The sequence below is a fragment of the Trachymyrmex cornetzi genome, unplaced genomic scaffold, assembly GCF_001594075.2.
Source record: "Trachymyrmex cornetzi isolate Tcor2-1 unplaced genomic scaffold, Tcor1.1 scaffold16, whole genome shotgun sequence".
NCBI classification, from domain to species: Eukaryota; Metazoa; Arthropoda; class Insecta; order Hymenoptera; family Formicidae; genus Trachymyrmex; species Trachymyrmex cornetzi.
The window spans coordinates 4332944-4354069 of record NW_017296201.1 but is presented as its reverse complement, the minus strand read 5'-3'; the positions used below and the strand labels follow the sequence as shown (position 1 = coordinate 4354069).

Here is a 21126-nt window from a genome sequence, read left to right as displayed (position 1 = left end):
GAGAAAAAAATACGACGTAAAAGTCGCACCGTTTAACTCATTGAACCTGCTGTTCTCGTCGTAGTGATGCCGCTTGTGAAAAATCCGGCAACTTTCAGTTATCCCGACGAAAAGAGAGAAAAGCATGAAATGCAAGATAATAATCCTCTGAGCACGATCGCCTCGTTCTCGCGCGGATTTTCATCTCGCGCAGCCACGCTTTCTACCTGCGAGAAAAGAAGACGGGCATCCGCGTGGCTGTCGCCTCTTCTTATTGAAATGGAGATCTCGGATCTCTCTCCCTTATTAAAAGATAATACTCTCGGGGCTTTATTCATGGGGACGTGAATTACCGCGTTTCTTTTGTTAAATGCGTGTGCAAAGAATTTGGTAATTAATACGACCGCAGGGCACGAGGTAATTCCAGACGCACCGAGTGAATTACGCCAAGGGAAAAATGTCGTTCTCGCGCGAATACAGACACGTAATTTATGCGAATACCTGACAAAGGATTTTATCGGTATTTAAGGCACACCAAATGCTTGAGATTTTACCACGTAGCATTCTCAACGGCTGATGATGCATCGTTTTATTCTTCGTATTATCGTTAACGTTCGCTGCAATGTATTTTTAATTTCTTTGTATTTATCACAATACGTGTTTCGACCGAACATGAACGGTTACATTATCATATTTATGCAAATTATAACAGAAATAGGTAAAAAAAAAAATAACTAAAACAAAAGAGAGATTTAAAAATTAAAAAGGATTACACATTTATGTGGCGCACATTTTGGTTAATAAATTTTCTTTTAAAATAAAATAATGGCACATGTCGTCCAAAATATGACAACAGACTGTTGTTATTATAAAATAATTCGTAAGTACGTGAAATAATAAAAAATTCTAAAATGGTAAATCTTTCATACAATGCAACCAACACTGTGAAATTAAAATAAATGAATTCCTCTGATTACAAATTCGCATTAATCAATAGAATTTGGATGATCACGAGAGATTCATCAGAAATTCCGTTCAATACACCGACGATATTTGCTCTGACCACGGACTAATATAAGCCCACCAGAGTTTCATAGAGAAGACCCTCAGTTAAATACTCAGCGACTCGTACCGCCCTTTATCCTGTCGCGTAGATTCCTCCAAAGAAGTTGAATCATTAATCTTAATAAAAACGTCGAAAATACTTGCTTCTAATGACTGATCTTAATAATAAGGCGATTCTTTGCACTATAAGCACTTTTAAAAGCAACATAAAAATATATTAAGTTTTTCATTCATCCATAATATAATATTATATTAATAATCTATTTTCCATTTACAAGAACAAGTACTCATTGTCAAAATAAAATTTAAGACACTCTTCGCGCAAGAGAAATTCGCTATAGGGTAACTCCGGCAAATACGTCGCGCTGAGATTTACACCGCAGAAGTCAGAAAAAATAGGAGGAGTAATTTTCCCGCTACTCCGTTACATGCCTTTATATTAGTATTATGTTATGATTTCGATTTCTTACTGTTAATATTAATGAAATTATTGTGAGTTGAATCGATTTGTCATTGTAATAAGTAACGCCATCATAAATTATAATCTACATAAAATGATTACTGTAGGGCGTGTAAAAGACTTAATGGTTATTTCATGATACATACGTGTAGTGGAATAGTAAAGCATATTGTGTAGCAAAATACAAGTGCTTTGCTTTCGTATTCTTTGTTTAGTTTGTTGTCTTGTATATCCCACCTGTTTGGGATACACGGCATTTTTAGCGAGCGGGATTTATGCCCAAAGCATACAAAGTGCGCAGATTGAATTCAGTGCACTGAATGCAATAAACGCATTACATGAAATGTGTACCTCATGTCATAACATTTATAATATATGTAGAAAGATTATAATAATTATTATTTATTACTTCATATACATATTTAACATTCTTATTCCTTAATAAAACTTTATAAACACATTTTATAAGTTATTGTGTCATACACCTTATTAGTAAGTTATACGTCTTATTTATATGCATTATTTGTAAATTTTTCACGAGCCGTACATACCCCTCCTCCCCCTATGAGTAGCTCCCACCCCTATGGGATATACGGCGAAAATGCAAGGGTTTTAAAAAGTTCATTTTTTAATATGAAAAATGAATATTTCAGATTTCTAATATTTTTTTCATAATAGTAGACAGTACAAAGTTTTTACTGATACAGTTCGTTTACTATAAACATAATAAATAATACTTAATAAATTAAGTTTTGAATAGGTGCGGCGTATATACCGGAGTTACCCTAAATATACCTTTATAATCTATCTTTGTAAACTTGATATTTTACAAAACCTCGGTACATTACATGTGGTAGTAGTCTACTAAAGCATGAGTCACTACTGCTCCCATTCTCCTCGTCGGAACACATCAATGCACTTTCGCGAGGCCAGTTACATGCTTCCTGCCCATCCGGAATAAAATCCCCTAAATTCGTCACGCCGCGTAGCCAGGCGGACATGCTTGCTCATCGAACGTGCCACCTCATAACGTCAATTGTCGATAAATTACGCGAATATCCATCGCTGCGGCGGGAATTCCTAAATGCGTATTCGCCAAGAGCATAAAAGATTAACTCATTAAAGTTTTACGAGGGCGTTAGAACGTAAGGAAGATCATCCTCGCGAGCATCTTGCAGGAGAATATACACGGTCCGGGGAAAACCATTTTAACCGATCCCTTATGCAATATGCAACCTGGACCACCTGCCGCGGGTTTTGCATGCTCCCTCGTCAATCGACCTTCTCATGGACGAGAAAAGGAGAACACGCGGAGCGAACGAGAAAGGCGAGAGGTGAATCAACAAACAAGAGAGTCCGTAACGAGATAGTGCGCCAATTTTGACGCAAAGTTTCTCCTCTACTATGTTAATCCTGTTAATCCGGCCCAATCTGGGATGGGTATTGCTTCGATAAGGAACTCGAGAGTTTCCTTAGCCTCCCATCATATTGGATAAAATTGACGGCATCAAATCTATTGTTTGAAGGTAAATTTTAATGTTTATTTTAACCAACACACACACACACACACATACACAGTGTATATCTTGTTAATCAAAACAAATAGTTTGATAGTCATAATATAAATTTATATATACATATATATAAAAGAGAGAGATATTTTTATTTGTATTAAAACATTAAATATTTATACTAAAAATTTATATTATATTTAAAACATCAAATAACTTTTCGGATTATTAAAAAGACCCTTTTTAAGATCATTATCTATTTAATTGTCAAAAAAAGTACGATTTTTAACACCTTAATTTTTTCTGTAAATTCTTTATAAAATTTAAAAAATTATTTTTATTTTCTTATACGTGTAAATGCAATGTATATAAAAAATATTTTATATGCGCTCACAAATATATTTCAAATTTTAAATCATGATATCAAGATCGTATACACAGAACGCATCTCTTTCGTCTCATTTCGACACCCCATAAAATCGATCGCCTAAAAACTCTCCCTCATATTCAGCTTACTTTCTGCAGAACCGCCGTGCTGGATTTTTCAATGGTATTCACGCATCGGGAATCAGAGATTCCCGCGAAAATTAAACGACGTAGTGCGAGAAGCGCGCGTCTGGCTGGGGTATTCGTAATCGAAGATTATTTTTCCAAGCCGATAATAAGGGACGGGCGGACAGAGGTGGGTAGGAAGGGATTTAAGCGTAGGTGGCAGTGAGGCGTGATATTGATACTCCTCCATTTCTCGAGGGGTGACGATTCTTCCGTTCTTCCCCATCATACTTCTATCTCCAACCGTTCATCACCCCGTCTATCCCTTCCAGCAAACCACGTGCTCTCTCTCTCTCTCTCTCTCTCTCTCCCCCTCTCTCTTCCCCTCTCCCTCACTCTCACTCTCACTCTCTCTTTGCTTTTAAGGCTGGCAGCAGTGAGCGAGCAGAATTTTTACGATAACAGATTAAAGGATTCCAAACTGACTAGCGCGCGAAGAGCAGACCCGGAAATAGCGTTTCGTTGCTTCATAGTATAGTCAGCGTTTTATCTTCTTCGTAGCGACATCATTCTCGAAGAATCCTTGACGCAGAACGCGCAGTCTTTCAAACTCGAGTTATCGATCGTAAAGTATTACGAGCTACATGTCTGAGAAAATAACTTGCGCATAAATTTCTTCAATATCATAAATAGTAAAAATAGCTCGAATATTACACAATATTGAGAGTAAATAACAACCTTTGTTTCTTTTACATCTTGTCGAAATATTATAAAACCATGCTTTCCATATCTACATTACAAGTCGAAACTACTTATCGCAATCTTAAACATGCAGTATGAAATGAATATACATGTAACAAAAGTGGAAGTTCACATGACTAAAATTATAGATAATAACCGCTTCACTGCTTGCCTTACAAACCATTTACTTAACTCCGTTTATAAACGGAAGGGAACGATCGATTCGCTGGATAATTACAGCTTTCAAAGTTTCGGTTGATGAGCAAAGAGAAGAGGACATGTGACGCGTGGTAGCTTTTATGAGAAAATTTCACTAATCACACACCGCGATACCTATTTTATCGTACATCAGCGAAAACTTTCAGACATACTTCCGTGGTTGCGTGGTAGTTGATGGAAAGAATAAAACGGGTCGTTCGATAGCGTATAGCTATGTAAACCGACAGATTTTCGGCGACGTAGGTACCGACCGATGCGACGTAGGTCGACGACCGATCGTCGAATGGATGCACCTCACCTACATATACATGTATGTATATACATTTTTTCGCCACCGAATCGCGCGCTTCGGCACCCGGTGCATCGGGATGCAATCCTATTTCACACGATGGCCTATCGTGCGAACAGAGTGCACGTTTACGTATGCACCGCAGTAACGCGGACGTCGTATGCACACACCTTGCACTGATATACGACGGGAAAACACAGCTCTGAAAGTTATTTACGGCTTCCTACTCGTAACCACGGATTCGCCACGCACACGCTGACACTTACCTATATACGTGCACGTTTCATTTATACAGAAAGCTACCTGCGATAAGTTAATTTAAAAGAGCTCGTTACCGAAACGTAATTGCGCGTACGTTTAAAGTGCGCCATTTCACTTCCACACAGGAGAAGAAACGAGGCGTACCGGGCTATTGTGGCGTCCGACATTTTATTGCCAAAAGTTCGCGGAAAGAAGAGCAGAGCGCGAAAAGATTGCAATCTTCTATTTCAGTTTCTATGACACAACGTATACTACAACACTCTGTAATTTTACAGCTAGAATAATACTGATTTCTTAGAACGGTTGACGCTAAAGTACGAAACTCAATATACATGCATTTAATGAATACATATTGTGCATACGTCGCAAAGATGTTCCTGACTGCACTGAACATTTCTCGGATATCTCGCGGAAGATTCGAGTTTCCGAAAAGTCTTCTATTGCTGCTAGTACGTTTCCACAGGTTTCCCTCTTTCTACCCCTCTCTACCCCTCTTTCGCTCTTTTCCCTTCAGTAACGTTTCAAGATTCCCGGATTTTCAAAGGTTCTATCATAGGTATGAATTTTCGGCAAATCGGCACGTCAAAGCTCGTCGTTTGCGTAATTCCAGGCAATCCTCTTTGCTACTTCAAGTACCGTAATTTTGCGCAGGATATCGGGTAGAGATAAGCATCTCTCTCCATTGCACATCGAAATCGAATAATAGCATAACGTGACGCGCGTAATCCGAGCGGGAATGTAGGCCGCTGTGAAAATGTAACAGATATCACCCATACATATCGAACGCATTACGATAACGAGGTATGACGGGGCGAATCTAAAATCGCAACTTCGCGCCCGGCAGCGCAAGCGTTTTCCCGTCGATCGACTCGGTAAACCGGCTCTGGAGGTACCGGTGAACCAGGGTTTGGGGTTGTATTGATCGGGGATTTGCTGGCTGCGCGGTGTGGCTGAAACATACAGCGGATGCCTCCAGTCGCCACACATAACAGACGAAATTCAGACGCAAGTGGCCTTGACCAACTTGACGGTTTCACGCCAACGATATCTCTCTCTCTCTCTCTCTCTCTCTCTCTGCAAGCCCTCGCGTCCGTGTGAAACGAAAGAACCGGCGTGTGAAACGTGCGCGCGTGTGTGCGGAAACGGCGTAATCTCGGCGAGTCGTGCCCGCAGCACGTACACATTGCTATTATTAACGATAAACCGTCCAGCGTTAGCATAGAGCATCGCTAAGAATTTAGCGAAACGGTTTAAGCCACGGTAAAGCCAGAAAAAGGGGCGTCCGGCACGTAAACGATACGCAGATCTCGTAGCGATTAAACTACCTGATTAACCGGTTTACGAATAATTCCAGTTTACGACCGTGCTATCTGCGAATCTTTACGAGCACATATATAAGAAAATTTTTAAAAAATTGAGTACGAGGCTCATGGAACCGTCCGCCGTGGGTCAAGAGATTACGCTTTCTTGAATGGCGAAGGGTAGAAAATGCGTTAGATGGTGTGATAACCTTCGATTATCGGACACGAGAAGAAACGGAGGAATAGAGCGATCCGTTGGTTTGGTTTTGCTGAATTAATCCTCGGATTTCGTGCTAAGATTCCGTTATTGGTTAACGCACGGAAATAATGGCTGATTTATCTCATTTAATCTCAAAGATTGAGAGCGATATAAATATTTCTCTTTTCTTCTTCGATGTTGGATTATAAGATAAAGAACCCGAATATTTATGTGCGACTGCATAAAAATCAGAAAAATCCTAGGTGTAAGTTTAACAAATGAACGTGAAACCTACAAATTTCTGTAAATCCGTGAGGATTTTGCATATCGCCGACTGGCACGCGACGAAGGCCCTCGTCCCCACTGAAAGAGACAAATCAAGACAGATGGAAAACGGGAAAAGTACGGGTAGCAAGAAAGAAGAGTGACGAAAGTGCAGTCGGCGAAGAAAAGGAACCGATTCGGCAAGCTTTCGGCCGCAGTGCAGAAAACGGACTTTCTTTCCTGCGAGAATGTCGCCATGGGGTTATTTCGTGTCTTCGCACCGATAACTGTTCGAAAGTAACACAGACCGTGGAACAATAATAACATAAGAATACTAATATTACCCAATTGTGAAAATCATTCCACCCACAGACCCCAAAAATATGCGAACTCATGGTTTCGTTTCACGCAATCCAGAAAGCTTCAGTAGCTACACAATTCCTTTTGCTTATTATTTTCACTTTATATTTTCTCGTTCGCTTTAGGATTAACATTATTAATAATATCGCAAAGATACGCAACCGTCATATTAAAAATTGAATTGTCTCATATAATGTCAGTTAGAGTCTGATATTTCTATAATAATTTCAAATAACATAATATAAAAAATTTGTACTTAATAAATTTCTTTTACATTATATTCTTCGAAATTATTACAAAAATATCAAACTAAATGACATTATTAATGCGTAAATGTCTGCCAGCATTTACGCTTCTTTTTGATTTTTTTGTTTTTAGAAAAATAATCTCATGCCGATGTAAAAATTCCCAGCTAAAATCCCGACATGAATTTTACATTCATTCGCATCACTTCCTGTAGTATTCCAAGCGTTTTAATTTATCTCAGTAGGGTATTTAATGTAACGCTCGTCTCTTCCCTTGTCGACGAAGGCTTCGAATTACAAGTAGCGTACAAGCACCCGGCGGGTGCTTACAACTACAGAACAGTTACTTTTATAGCTACGGGCAATATACGGTTGATCGCAGTTACGAGCAGTGAACGAAAGCGATATAAAAGAGCCTAGATGCGGTGGTGTACTTCGGATCCTGGTGATTCGGCGAAAGAGGAAGCGACCAAACCGGCGCGAACCACCAGTTCGGCAATGTTACCGACGTCGTACCAATGGGCAAAATAATGGTTCTTTTGAAAGGCAGTTGCTCGCTCCCTTTAACGGGCGTTACGTGTCAATGGGTCTGTCGTACGCTTTTTCGATCAGACCGTGTACACCTGAAATCGCTCGATCAGACGCCTCGTTGTGTGCACGCTCGTGACGCACGTGATACGATTGTAATGTCGACTATGTGAAGATCAAAAGATCATAAATACGAAACGAATTTTATATTCTATAACCCGTGAAGCAGGAAAAGGAAGGGAGTGTTTTGCGCGTTTGTGAAACGTTCTTGAGACATTTGTAAGAAGAAGGATCATGCCTCAGAGATATAACATGACAAAGAATGAAAGTTAAAAATGTAGCTTTCGTCTTTGAAGCGAAGGAGAATTTTGAAGGTTCAAATCCCGGAATAAAACAAACGAATCGATATATGTATATATATATATATATTAATAGATATACAACGATTTTTCTCTCAATTCGTAATATTTCCGAGCAATTGTCATTATATCGATAGCAATTAACGCTGTATTCACTACTCTCATTTACAACACATACATTCTATTTGACAACTCAATGCCAATCAAATTAGTTACATATTAATTGAATCAATGCTCATATCCAATATTACGTTAATACGTTATTCGATTGCTACGCAAAAGATATTATTGATTTTATTTAGAACGATACGCAATATACGCATAGGAGAAAATCCACGAGAAAAAGGTATTTCTGTATATTAGAGAAAAAGAACCAAATACAAAAGGAAATTAGAACTCGTATCTCATTGGTACGCTGCACACTGCACGGGCATTTCTCTCGCACGAACAAATATTAAATCTAGAAGATACTTGCGGTTCGCTTTCCGCTTCTTCCGAAGTTAGCAACTAGAAAAAAGACTGCAGTGCTTAAAGAACAGGATAGTATTTAGAATAACGTGGAACATTAAGCTTGGCAAACGGACAAGATCTCTACACGAACAGAATATTTAAAGCAAACCCCTTAGTTCCGCGTTTCGCAAACGTACATCACGAAACGTGCGGTAAATGTGAAAGTCGTAAAGTGCGGTCAGCAAGTGTACAACGACATTCATTTGCGATGGACGCACGTGCGTTGCTCGAGACCCAACTTTCGCTTTTGCCTAATCGACTAAGTTCGCAACTGGAAAAACTTGCGCACGTCGGCAAAAAGTTTGGTGACATCGCACAGAATACCATCGTCCCACGATCGACTACGGAATCACCCTCGTCGTTTCCAGCATCTGATATATGTAAAGCCATTTTCCGACGTGCGTAAAGCCGTGTCCTTCGATACGAGGGATGCGGGAGAAATTATCGTAAGACCTTACGGATATTTCCACCTATCTCGCTGCGCTTTCTTTTTTGTCCCTCGGAGAATTCTCGCGCGTACGTTATTGCCGAAGGAAGAAATATCAGATGGGATATGAGAAGCTTTGTATGATTTAACGCGTACGTTTTGCTTCTATTGCTGTAGGGAGATGGGGCGCGTTTCAATCGACGTTATCCCTGTGAAATTTTCGGTGCGATGAACGTCGGAAGCAACAGAAAGAAATCGTCTTCGCGTTCGTACAAAGATAAAATTAATTGTTACGATTTTATGAATTTCTACTCTCTCGGAACGCCTCCATCGTCGTCGACAATGCATTTGCCGTGTTATACGTAGAGAACGAATCGATCGTGCGTTAACTGAACGACGATTCCAACGGGCGCCAATTCGTCATTATGCAAAGCCGTACGCATAGAAAAGCACTTGGAAAGAGTCGTTTTAATTAATTAAAACAACGCGACGAATTCACGTGTTCGCCGCTGACAGTTCCAATTTAAAGTCGGATTATTCGAAATACTGTGAATATCGACAGGCGGAGATTTGCATCTCAAATGCGAATGTCCTCAATGCTGCTTCCGGCGAACAGACATACGCTTGCTTGCGCTCTATTAGCGTAAAAATTCTGTAATTAAAATATATTAAAAATATATTAAAACGAATAATAAACAAACCAAAGATATTTTTAACTTATTGTAAGCCACATATTCAGAAAAAAATAGGAAAATGTATTCATTTTATCCTTTAAAAATATAGTTTTTGCTCAACAGAAAAAAAATAAAACAGAGGAAAGTTATAATTTTGTAATGTATTCTGGACTATCCGGCGACCTGCAATTTTTCCGTTCTTTTTTTTTTGGTATATATATTTTATATCATGCTCGTATAAGTTTTTTTATTATGCACACATATTTTCCATACACTATCTCTTTCTTTTCATAATAGACCGACAATGAAAGAAAAATGTCGAAATATTGCGAAGCAAATGTTACTTGCGACGTTTCCTTCGATATTTATTCGCTATGAAAACATTTCGATTGTGACGAAATAAAATAGAGATGGCTTATTTACTAAAAACAAAGTATTATTTTGCTGTATTTAAATAAAGATTTATTTCCTACAGTTAACCTCCACATACACAGAAATTCACATCAGCCGAACGCACACAACGTTACGTCAACCAGACATTACCGATTATTTCGCCAGAATTATTAACGCTGTCGTTTTCCCTAATAACGGTAATGAGCGCGTTTTACATCCCTAACGCAGTATTCACAGAAGCATGGAAATGCTAGACAGCAATTGCGCTTGGCGAACGTAAAACGGCACGCCGATTACATTAGAAATACGTTCCATTCTCTGAACGCGCTCGCAGCACCGACTATCCACCGGTAGTCGGAGGTCGCTCCATGTGCGTTCGTTGCCCCGCAGGAAATTGCACATGCAAATCGAGCTTTTTTCTTACGCGGCAGCGTAACCATCCCGTCTCCAAAGCGAACTTCACGTAATTTATGAGAGCGCTTCAGCATTTGAATAGAAACGCAGTGTGCCAGCAAATAGGCGATTTAATCCGCGACTAAGACCGCGCAAGAAATTGCATCGAATTCTGAATAAAGCGACCCACTTATATCTATGACTGGTATTCACAAAGGGGAAAGAATCCGAATGATAAATATAAATAAATACATTTAAAGTATATACTTCAAGTATAGCTAAAACATTTTCTGCCACAAAAGTGAAAGAAATCGTCCGGTTTTCACAGGAAAAAGATAGACTACATTTTTCTGACTGAAATCGCGCTGAAAGGCAACGGAATTTAAAGAGATACAAGACTCTATATCGAAAAAACGAAACAAACTGAAAGATAGAGAAAGAAATAACCGGCCACTCCGTGCATGGCTGCAAATGAGGCCGTAGATGTGCTAAGCGATAAGAGACGATAGAAAGTAGTTCATGAAAAGAACCATCGCGATGGTTCTTCGTAGTGAAGGGAGGAATGGTCGGTACTGGTACAGTATAGTGCATTTATGAAATGTTCCTACGAGACGCTTTTGCCAGCACTATTGCGAGTAAGCATTTGTTCACGAAAGAGTGCACGCGTATGGAAGGTAGTACCACGAGTATTTCGTTTTATGCGATCACGCATTCAAATCATTCTAACGAAGTAGCTGAGTTTCGCAATTTACTGTCAAATGGTCTTCGTTTCAGCAGCTGAAGCGTGTTAAATGTAAATCGCGGAAAGAACGAGAGAAACTGGCATTGAGAATCCCCGGTAAAGAAAGAAATCTGCTTTTAATTCATTCATGATCGTCCCAGACGTAAAATTTATGATCACCGTCTTTCATAATTTTCTATTTCACATCGTACTGGAATTTGTAAATAATCGTTGCATTTAATGTCTATTGAATTCATATCCGCGATTAAATAGAAAACTGTCTTGGCAAACGACAGACGGATCTTAAAATAGATGCCGATGAGTATTTAATCGACAACCTTGAGGGAGAGAAGATGAAGGGAGAGTCTTCAAGATTTGCCATTCTGGTAATTGAAACCTGGCGTGAGCCTCGAGGCGGGGAACGTTTAATAGCCAAAGTTAGTCGCGTTTCTATGCAAATTAAATGCTTACAGCCATCGAGAGGTGAGCTACGTGGGGTGGCGATGGCGGTGGCCGTTTCCCCCTCGCTGTTTATCTACCGGGAGGTTCTTGGACGACTCGCAACGTAAATAGTTAGTGCCTGTGGGCTGCGACGAACGGCCAACGTGTGTTGAATAACGATAAGCTTCTAACGTTGCTGAACAAGGAGCTATATTTATGTGTCTCGCATGCGCCACCTTTTTCTTCGTCCACCAACCGCCACTAAAAGCGTTCCAAAGTTTCGACGTGTACGTGCATTAACGTCGCACAAAACAATGTGTAAACCCGCTCGGAAAAGCTTTACGCGAAACAACTCGATCTAACTAATATCTGAGCACTTCTCTTCTAGTAAATATAAAGAGAAATCCGTGTTTGCGATACTTCAATTAACACCTCTAAAGAGTGACAAACGTGTAAATGACGATAACCTTACGATCTAAACTTTCAAAAAAACTTTCTCGCGAGTAAATAGTCTTGCATTCAATGCAACACGTGTATAGTGTTGTAGGCGAAACAAAAGGCGGGAGGAAGGTATAACCCTATCTTCGACCTAGGGTTTGACCAACAAGGACTCCTGTTTACACTTAGCTTTATTGCTTTCTGGACAAATGCATGTCGGCTGAGTCAGCCTGACATTAAAACCCCTTTCGTGAGGTGTGGCTATCAGTTGTCACTAATCAGTTTAGTTGCGGATGAGACAAATAAGGACGTCGGAAGGCCGCCTTGCAAACGATTTTTCATTGTCCCCTCACTTATATCGCCCTCAAAGTCACACCCGTCTTAAAATACCCCAAATAAATACACGTGGCATACGGAACTTATTTAAAGATCGAAACCTTACACGCATAACACGTGCGGACAAATAATATTCGTCTTTCTATGCAGGACAGGGTAGGAAGAGACAACGATAAGTATCTCTAGCCAACAGAGTGCCATTCTCATTCGTTCAATCGATATACGGTCGACCGCCACTCGACATCAGCGGGGTAATAACGAAAGTACAGCAACGAGGGCAACGTAGCCCTTTGCGGTGTATCTCACGTACCGACAGCACGAGGTCCGAGCTCGGGTCCGAGGGAGTCAGACATTTCGGGAATCGCATAAATTTTGCAAACGAGAGAGGGTTGTTTCAACGAAGGAGTTAATAGATATTCGTCTCTGAATCGTGCTATCGCTAAAGCAATATTTTATGTACCTTTTTGCCCAGAGCACATGATTATTCGATAACATAAAATATCATGTGCTGTATAAGAGATAAGAAATTAGAAATTATTTTTCTTGTATATAATATAGATATACAAAATTTATATAAAAAGAAATAAATATACAAGATAAATATGTAACGTAGTAATTTTTTGTCAAGTTTCACAGAGATGTTTTCTTTATACACGATAAAAACAATTTACTTGTAAGAAAAATAGTTATATTAATGTTTAAAAAAATTATTTATAAAACTATGAACCATTTTAATTAAAGTCCAATTAAGAGCTAATTTCAAACTAAAAAATTTTTTAATTATTTTTTATCAATCTCGTGTATCTTTCTCCGCAATTTTAAACGAATAACTAATTGCATAGATACGTCAATACGTTTCAAATGCAATCAATCATCTCTCTCTGGTATTTTCTTCATACTTTTACATATATAATACATACTTTTTATTGCATTACTCGTTATTTTTCTTTTTTCATAGAAAAATATATATAGCAGTCGTATAAATTAAAGACGTTTGTATTATATCAATAAGTAGATTAGCATCATAAACATAATGTATCAAGCAGATAAATTAATCTGGAAGATAATCTAAAGGTTTATACTAGCACAATTGCGTGCTCCATCAATCCAATGATTTGGATTCACGGGGGCTGACCCATCCATTATTACCAACGCGCAGTAATGGCATCACACGGGGGAGGGAAAGCCGCTATAAATGACTCCATGGTAACCATGGATGCATAAAGGTAAATCTCGCGTTCGATACGAATGCGGCTCCATTATTGCCAATTATATCGCGGAAGGGTGTTACGGCGAGTCCGCATACGACTCTCGATTTTCTACTCTTACACGCTCTCCCTCTCTCTTCCCCATTCTATCGCAATCTGCTCGCGATATCATAATTCTTGATACAGAGATGATAACATGAAGGTGCGGCGTAGGTTAAAAGAGACGTTTTTCCAACTGAAATTCTCGTTACGTGGAATATCGAAAGGACTGTATATACGATTTTCAGTAATCTTGCGATATTAAACCATCGCTGTGTTATATCCACCGATTAACCTGATAGAATAATTCTCTTTTCCAGGCAATACCCGCTCGTAATCGCTCGACCTTATATAAGGCACAATGAAAAATTCTTTAATGAGAGAAAAAAGACCGTGTCGTATCAGACTGCGAGCTTTTGTTCTTGTAACGCGAATTTCCTGGGAAACTGAGATGTTTGCTTTACTTCCATGTCTTTACTTAACTCGCGTTCCTTTTTTCCCCGCCGCCTTCATTTCCTCCTATCATTCGCAGCTCAGATATTTGAAGTATAGCTGCTTTAGTTTGACTAGCATTTTCTATTCTTAATTTCTCTGTTCCCCTCGTATTCTCGTGTCTTATAACAACTTATTAGTGTGCAGACTTCCCTCGCGATTCCGCGCAGGCTTGCACATGGAAATTTTTTATAATGTTACTACAATACGACTAATCAAATAAACCCACCCATCTGTATCGCTGTAAGGAAACACATAGTGATTTTGCGAAAATATCAATTGCTTCTTACATGAAATGTGATTCTCTTACAATAATTGATATTATTCCGAATGATCTGATATCCGACCATGCAATTTCTGATAACGATCGTGAAAAGTAAATATAAATATTCTGTCGAACCCTTAATCTTGTTTCCACGATAATAAAAATCTCTAAGATCTCGGACAGAAAAAGAATTAGCAAATCACATTTAAACAATTCAATCACATGACCAATGCGATTGGTCAATTCTTTCTCCGTTCAAGATAACGGACCGATTTCTAAATTAAATATCTTATATATACAGTGAGTGCAAAAAGTATTCGTACAGAGAAAATATTTTTTAAAAAAACTTTATTTTTAAAAAGTAAATATTATCCAGCGAGAAATAAGTCATCGAATTGATGTTGGCTCGATATAAATACGATAATTCCAACATCAATTTGACGTCGATTCGACGTTTAATTGACAATCATTTCTTGTTGGATAATTAACAATTTATTCATAAAGAATAAAATAGACTGTATGTTTCTTAAAATTATATATATACCAAAAAGATATGTATTAATTATACAAAATATATCATCTAAAAAATAAGCAAAAATTAAAAATTGAATTGCTTGAATGCTCAAAAAGTATTCGAGAAATTTAATTTCTAAAATCCGGCATACGTGCAAAGCTCGTTTGTTTATGTTAGAACAGAATGTATTCATTGTATAAAATTGCTAATTAATCTTTATTTTCTACAAATAAGATTTTTTTTATAACAAATTTCCTTGTACTAATACTTTTGCTCTCACTGTAAATACATTAAATGTCTGAAATATAGAACTGCTTTCTTATTTCAGTACTTATTTTAGGAATACTATTAAAATGCCTCTTCTAAAAATTAATTTAAGACACAGCTTAAAATATTTTGCAAATTAAAATCTTATTTTAAAATATATTAGTGCAATAGTGCAATAGTGCAATATTAATATAATAGTACAATAGTTGATGATAACGTAACAGCAGTTAATCGGTAAAATTTCGCTATTCTATAACGAGAATGACGCTTTATTGTTACGACGTGCCGTTCAGTGGATATGTTTAGCAAACAAACTTTGCCAATATCGATAACGTGAATTGCTAACCATTCGCTATACGAGATTCATATAGATAATTGCAACACGAATTTTCCGAGAAGAATCAACACACATACAAACGAGCAGTCTCTAGAATGCAAAAATAAATTGATAGACATTTTTGTAATTAAAATGTGAAAGGGAAGAAGAGCGGGACTGAAGAGAGGGCGTGTACGAAATATTTTGGGGGCTGAAAAGCAAAAGACTGAAGAGGAGTAGAGTGTAGAAACTCATTTGAGCTTTTTTATCGGTGATCGGTTAAACGGTGCGATCATTCCGGATCGTTCAACTGAACAAAATCGGGTATTTCGTTGGAACTTTCAACAGCATTGGCTGCACGGAACATCTCTTGCACACCGTTCTCTTTTTTTTTAATCACCGCCGCCAGACGATTGATTCCACATCAACCCTGTTGCGTAATCCAAACGATATCGCTATAACGTTGTAATCTCATCGTCATGATGGATATATTCGACGAGCTGGTTCGATTCATTAAACGCTATTAAACCTATTCCTTACTGAAAGTGTCGACGGTGCGAGCTATTTATTATTAATCGTACAAGTTTTCATATAATTATTCTTAGTAAAGAATACAAAAAATCGTATACATTTTTTGTTAAATAAAATTTACAATACTAAAATATACTCAATTTTATATATATTCATTTTTTTCTACATAATATTCTAATGTATTAGAATACCTTTAATAACATATTTTAAAAATTAATTAAAACACTGCAAGTTTTAAAAATAATTACATAATATTTATGTGCAATCCAAATTAAATCTTCTATTGATAAACTCGTTATATCATGATTATCACAACGTATTTGAATAAAAGAAGTCAAAAGACAAAATCAATTAAACGTTAAAAATTAGTTTCAACTGCCGGTGTAAAGTTGGCACCCCATTTTGAAAAAAATCGATATTTTATACACAGTTCCGTTTGCACTTACAATAGTTCTACAGTTCCTGCTAAGTTTTAACAATAGTTCCGCTGATTTAGCTAAAAAAAAAAATTTTTATAAATTTTTATAAACCTACAGAAAGCGTTAGAACTATTGTAGAACTGTAGGAAAATGGCAAAAAGTCAGCGGGAACTAACTTACGTGGTACTTTATTCTTGGGAGTGGGGTGCTGGCTCTCACTTTAAAAAATTGTTTAAAAATACTTAGAGGCCGGAACTGTCGCTGAAACCTATCAGAAACTGTAGAACTCTTCGAGAACTTTAGAATTTCGTGATAAAAATTAATTTTTGCGATACTTGGAGTGCCACGCGAAGTTGACACCCCATTTATAAAATTTTTTTTTTTAGTTAAATCAGCGGAACTATTGTTAAAACTTGGCAGGAACTGTAGAACTATTGTGGGTGCAAACGGAACTGTGTATAAAATATCGATTTTTTCAAAATGGGGTGCCAACTTCACACTGGCGTTTCAACTGTGCTATGAAAATTGATAATCGAATTGATAATAGATAACAGATTAATTGACTGTACGTGCAGAGCTTTACACAATTCGTTGTTTATAACTTTGACTCTGCTTATATAATTTCAAAATTATATCTATATTATCTATAACTTTGATATGAGAATTTCGCAAATTTAATTAACGTTTAAAATGTATTTGAATCATATCATTTTAGAGCTATTCAGAATATCATTATACGTAATATCGCAAACGATATTACTCATTAATATTATAAGGAATGTAGACATCGATAATAAAAAGCTTGCGCAATGGTATTACTGACTTGTCATCGTTCACGCAAAGACCAACGTAATATTACGCTCGTGGATTCACTCTGCCGTTAAGACATTATCTTAAAACTCGTTTTTCCGAGAGAGTCTCAGTTCGTAGTTTAACGCTACGATGCGCAAATGAAAAGGACTATAACATCTTATTCTATTTAAGTACTCGTAATAAAAGAAACTGCGCGTTTTTGTCGCGAGCCTTTCAACGGAAAAGCTCTTTAGACAATCGTTGCGACGGATTTAATAACACAAACAGTATTACAAAAGAAATGCCTTTTACATACAAACACAATCAATGTCTATAAAAAATATGTACAATCCTCGATAATCGTGGGAATCCTTTTTCTCTATTTTTATCTTCAATAATATTTTTAAGTCCATCATCGAACATCTGAATTCAATTTAGTGCGATAAAATCGTTTGATTTTCTAAGCGTCTGGCTCGCTAGTGTTAGCAAAGAATCAACTGAGCTTTCTTCCTCCCTTCAAGATTCCAGGAAAAAAAAAGACCTTAGAACTCGTGAGGATGTCTAATAATTGTAAAAATCTGAGGGTCAACGTAATCTTGACTTGTTTTACAAGTTTTACAATCACAAATATTGTTTTAAGCACAGCGTTTATCTAATGAATAATATACAAAATTATTAATTACTTATTTCTGACGATAATGAATACTTTCTTATTGAATATCATTTAATGTCTGTGTTTCTCCACAGTTGGATTTTTAATCTTCAATTCATTAATCGTATTTTTTATCGCCCGCTGTTACAAATGGAATTACGAATTCCTGAGCGGAACGTCCATCTACGAAAACAGTCCTATAATCGCAAGTCATTTTCCTGAAATCTACAAATCAACGGGGGTCCAAGATACTTAAATTAGATTAGATTTCGCTTATCTGCTTTACGAGTGACATAAAACGTGAGTATTGATGTCAACGCACTCAGAGACTGATATCAATTAAGATCGATGCCACTCCACCATGAAAATCGTGATGTACGAACTGTCTTCCAAACATTGATCCACCGGATCGGTCGTAAAATAAAGAATTGGCCAGGAAAGGTACTGTGGGTGCTACGATCTTTTTCGAGGGTTGCTTCGTCCCGTTGTAACCCTCTAGTAGTATCTACGATCGCGCACACACTCATGCTGTGATACCGCAGGGGCGGATCGGCCCACGCTCAACCTGAATACTGATTCTCGACGGACGCATATATTACCACCGTGGATAAAAGACATTTGCATTTTGATGGACTGCGTCGAGTGCATTTGACGTTTCGTATGCATTTCACCGGGCGCGCGTGTACGGTCGGAACTACCTCGGAGCTGCCGTGAAAAACTCGGTCTTACCCATATTTATCACCCAATGTTGCACGTCCATGCATATAGCCGTTTGTATTTATCTCGTGCCGTGCGAACTCTTTGAGGATATCTCTGCAATGAACTTACCATCGCGTTTGCATCGGGTATAATGCGAATATAGCAAACACTGCCGGGCATTATAGCCTTTGATTGTGTATATACATATATACCCAAAAAAAGAAATTAGAATGAAAAAGTATCGGAAAGTTGCCAGAGATAAACTCGAAAGAACAAGTAACGACATTAGAAAATTTTATTACGGTAATCCCGAGAGTAATCTTTATTACAGGTACTATATGTGATACTACACCGAACAAAAATTACTAAATTTTAATACATATTTCTTCGAATAGTACTAAGTAAACATTTACTTGCAGTAAAAAAAATATTTACTCAGTAAAAAACTGAGTAAATCAAATTAATAATTTCTGAAACAATAAATCAATCAATTTTTTTTGGGCTCTTGAGATAATATATTTTAATTAATAATTTCTGTATCAAATAAATATATATTTACATTTAGTAAATATTTATTAGTTGTTTGAATATTTGTTGTTAAATTTGTATTAGGTCTGAATATTTTATTATTTATAGGTTTAAATATTTATTATTAGATTGTTTGAATATTTTAGAGTAGATATTTAAATAAATATTTATTAGAATTTAGTATTTTTTTTCAGTGTATAAAATATCTTATTATCAATAGTATGAAATAATAGTATGCTCGAAAATATCCTCGAATAACTATCGAGTTCATTTATCTTCACTATATTCCGTCTTCCATGCAGACTACGATATCAGAGAAAGTATTAATATATCTCTAATTCGTATCAGAGTATAAATTCGAGCGAGAACATTACTCATTCCGCTTTAGCACAAGTCTGCCAAAGAGCTTCGAGAAATCAACTGCCAAAATTTCGATCTCGGGCTTGAGTGCCAAAACGTGGGATGAGTACGGGATTGCACGGACAATGGTGCGAAAGAAGTGGCAAATTGAAAAACCGTCCTATGACCAAGAACAGAATCCGTGAGGGCGGAAGAACGCGTCCCTACGCATTTGCGGGAGATCGGGGGGTGAAAAACCCCTAATATCCGCTGAATATCCTTCAGCTTCAGTTCCTGATCCTGATCCATGACGGAAAACTCGCGGTAATTCACATGCACCGCGTTTGCATGATCAGAAAATAATGACTCATCGGCAAAATCGGTCGAAATAGCATAGAAACTCTTCGAAAAGACAAACTCACCATTATCGTCGACTTCCCTTTCGATGGTTGCGTGTGATACACGATCCCTCGCGCTTGCACTGTGATAGCTGCACGTTCTTCTTTAAAACAATCGTTCCATCGCATGTAACCTGATGATCGTCACACTGCGCACTTGCGACGACGCAGGAACATTCTTATCCCAACAAACCAGCAACGTTCAATTGTAGGCAGCATATCTGAGAACAGAAAAACATTACATAGATTGATTAAATGTCCAACTCGAGATAGTTACCTGTTATTAATTACAGGCGTTTCCTGTTTTGTTTAAAATATATTAAAAGTAAATACAAAGTGTTTCAAAAGTTACTGTGAAGGAAATTTGAAAAGTTCCTAGATTTATTAAACGCTCCCCTCCCCTCTATATGTATAACCGCGCCAATAGCGAAGGTGCATAAGCTTGCTATTCAAAACTTCCAACTTCCCTTCAAACCAACTAGATGTGGCGTAGGTGATCCATCAATGAGAATGTGTGCTGAAATATATGTACGGTATGTTTACGAGGGTGTAGGACTCTTCATAATCCTGATGTCAGTTTACGGATACGAGCAACTTAAGATTCTCCCCATGGTAGAACTGCAGTAAGCATTATCTTCGCTTACAAGTAAGTAACCAAGAGAAACTTGGAACACGAAACAGGAAAATTACTCCTTTGACACGTTACAGGTAATCGTGAAGGAAAAAGGCTGCGAGCTGGGAGTGTGGAGAAGCGAAGGAGATGGGTAGCCGGAGAACGGAGGACTTTCAAGAAAACTTGCGAACCCGAGGGAACGCTTGAGAAGCTTTATAACTTCGACAACCTTAAATCGGCAAAACTGCCGCGCCTCTGGTGGTCGTACAGCGCGTCCAAAGCGGAATGAGGAAAGCAGGAGCTGGGAGGTCGGCGGGGAAGGATAGTCGAACCAGTCTGGGAAAAGAGAAGGAAGCGCGAAGAAAGTAGTTGCACGTATACTCCACTTCGTGAGATAGAACGGGGATACCGCGATGACTATGATCCCCCACCGTTCTCCGTCTTCTTT

General features: G+C 37.8%; 1 protein-coding gene across 2 annotated transcripts in view; it reads right to left on the bottom strand.

The window, feature by feature from the left end:
* The window catches only part of Sema2a (Semaphorin 2a), a 344149-nt gene that overhangs the window by 231099 nt on the left and 91924 nt on the right, over positions 1 to 21126 (bottom strand). For both annotated transcript variants that reach the window (XM_018503972.1, XM_018503971.1), the window contains exon 2: positions 20088 to 20286. In XM_018503972.1, the coding sequence (XP_018359474.1) occupies positions 20088 to 20194 (107 nt within the window). In that variant the 5' untranslated portion in view covers positions 20195 to 20286. The remainder of the gene's footprint in view (positions 1 to 20087; positions 20287 to 21126) is intronic.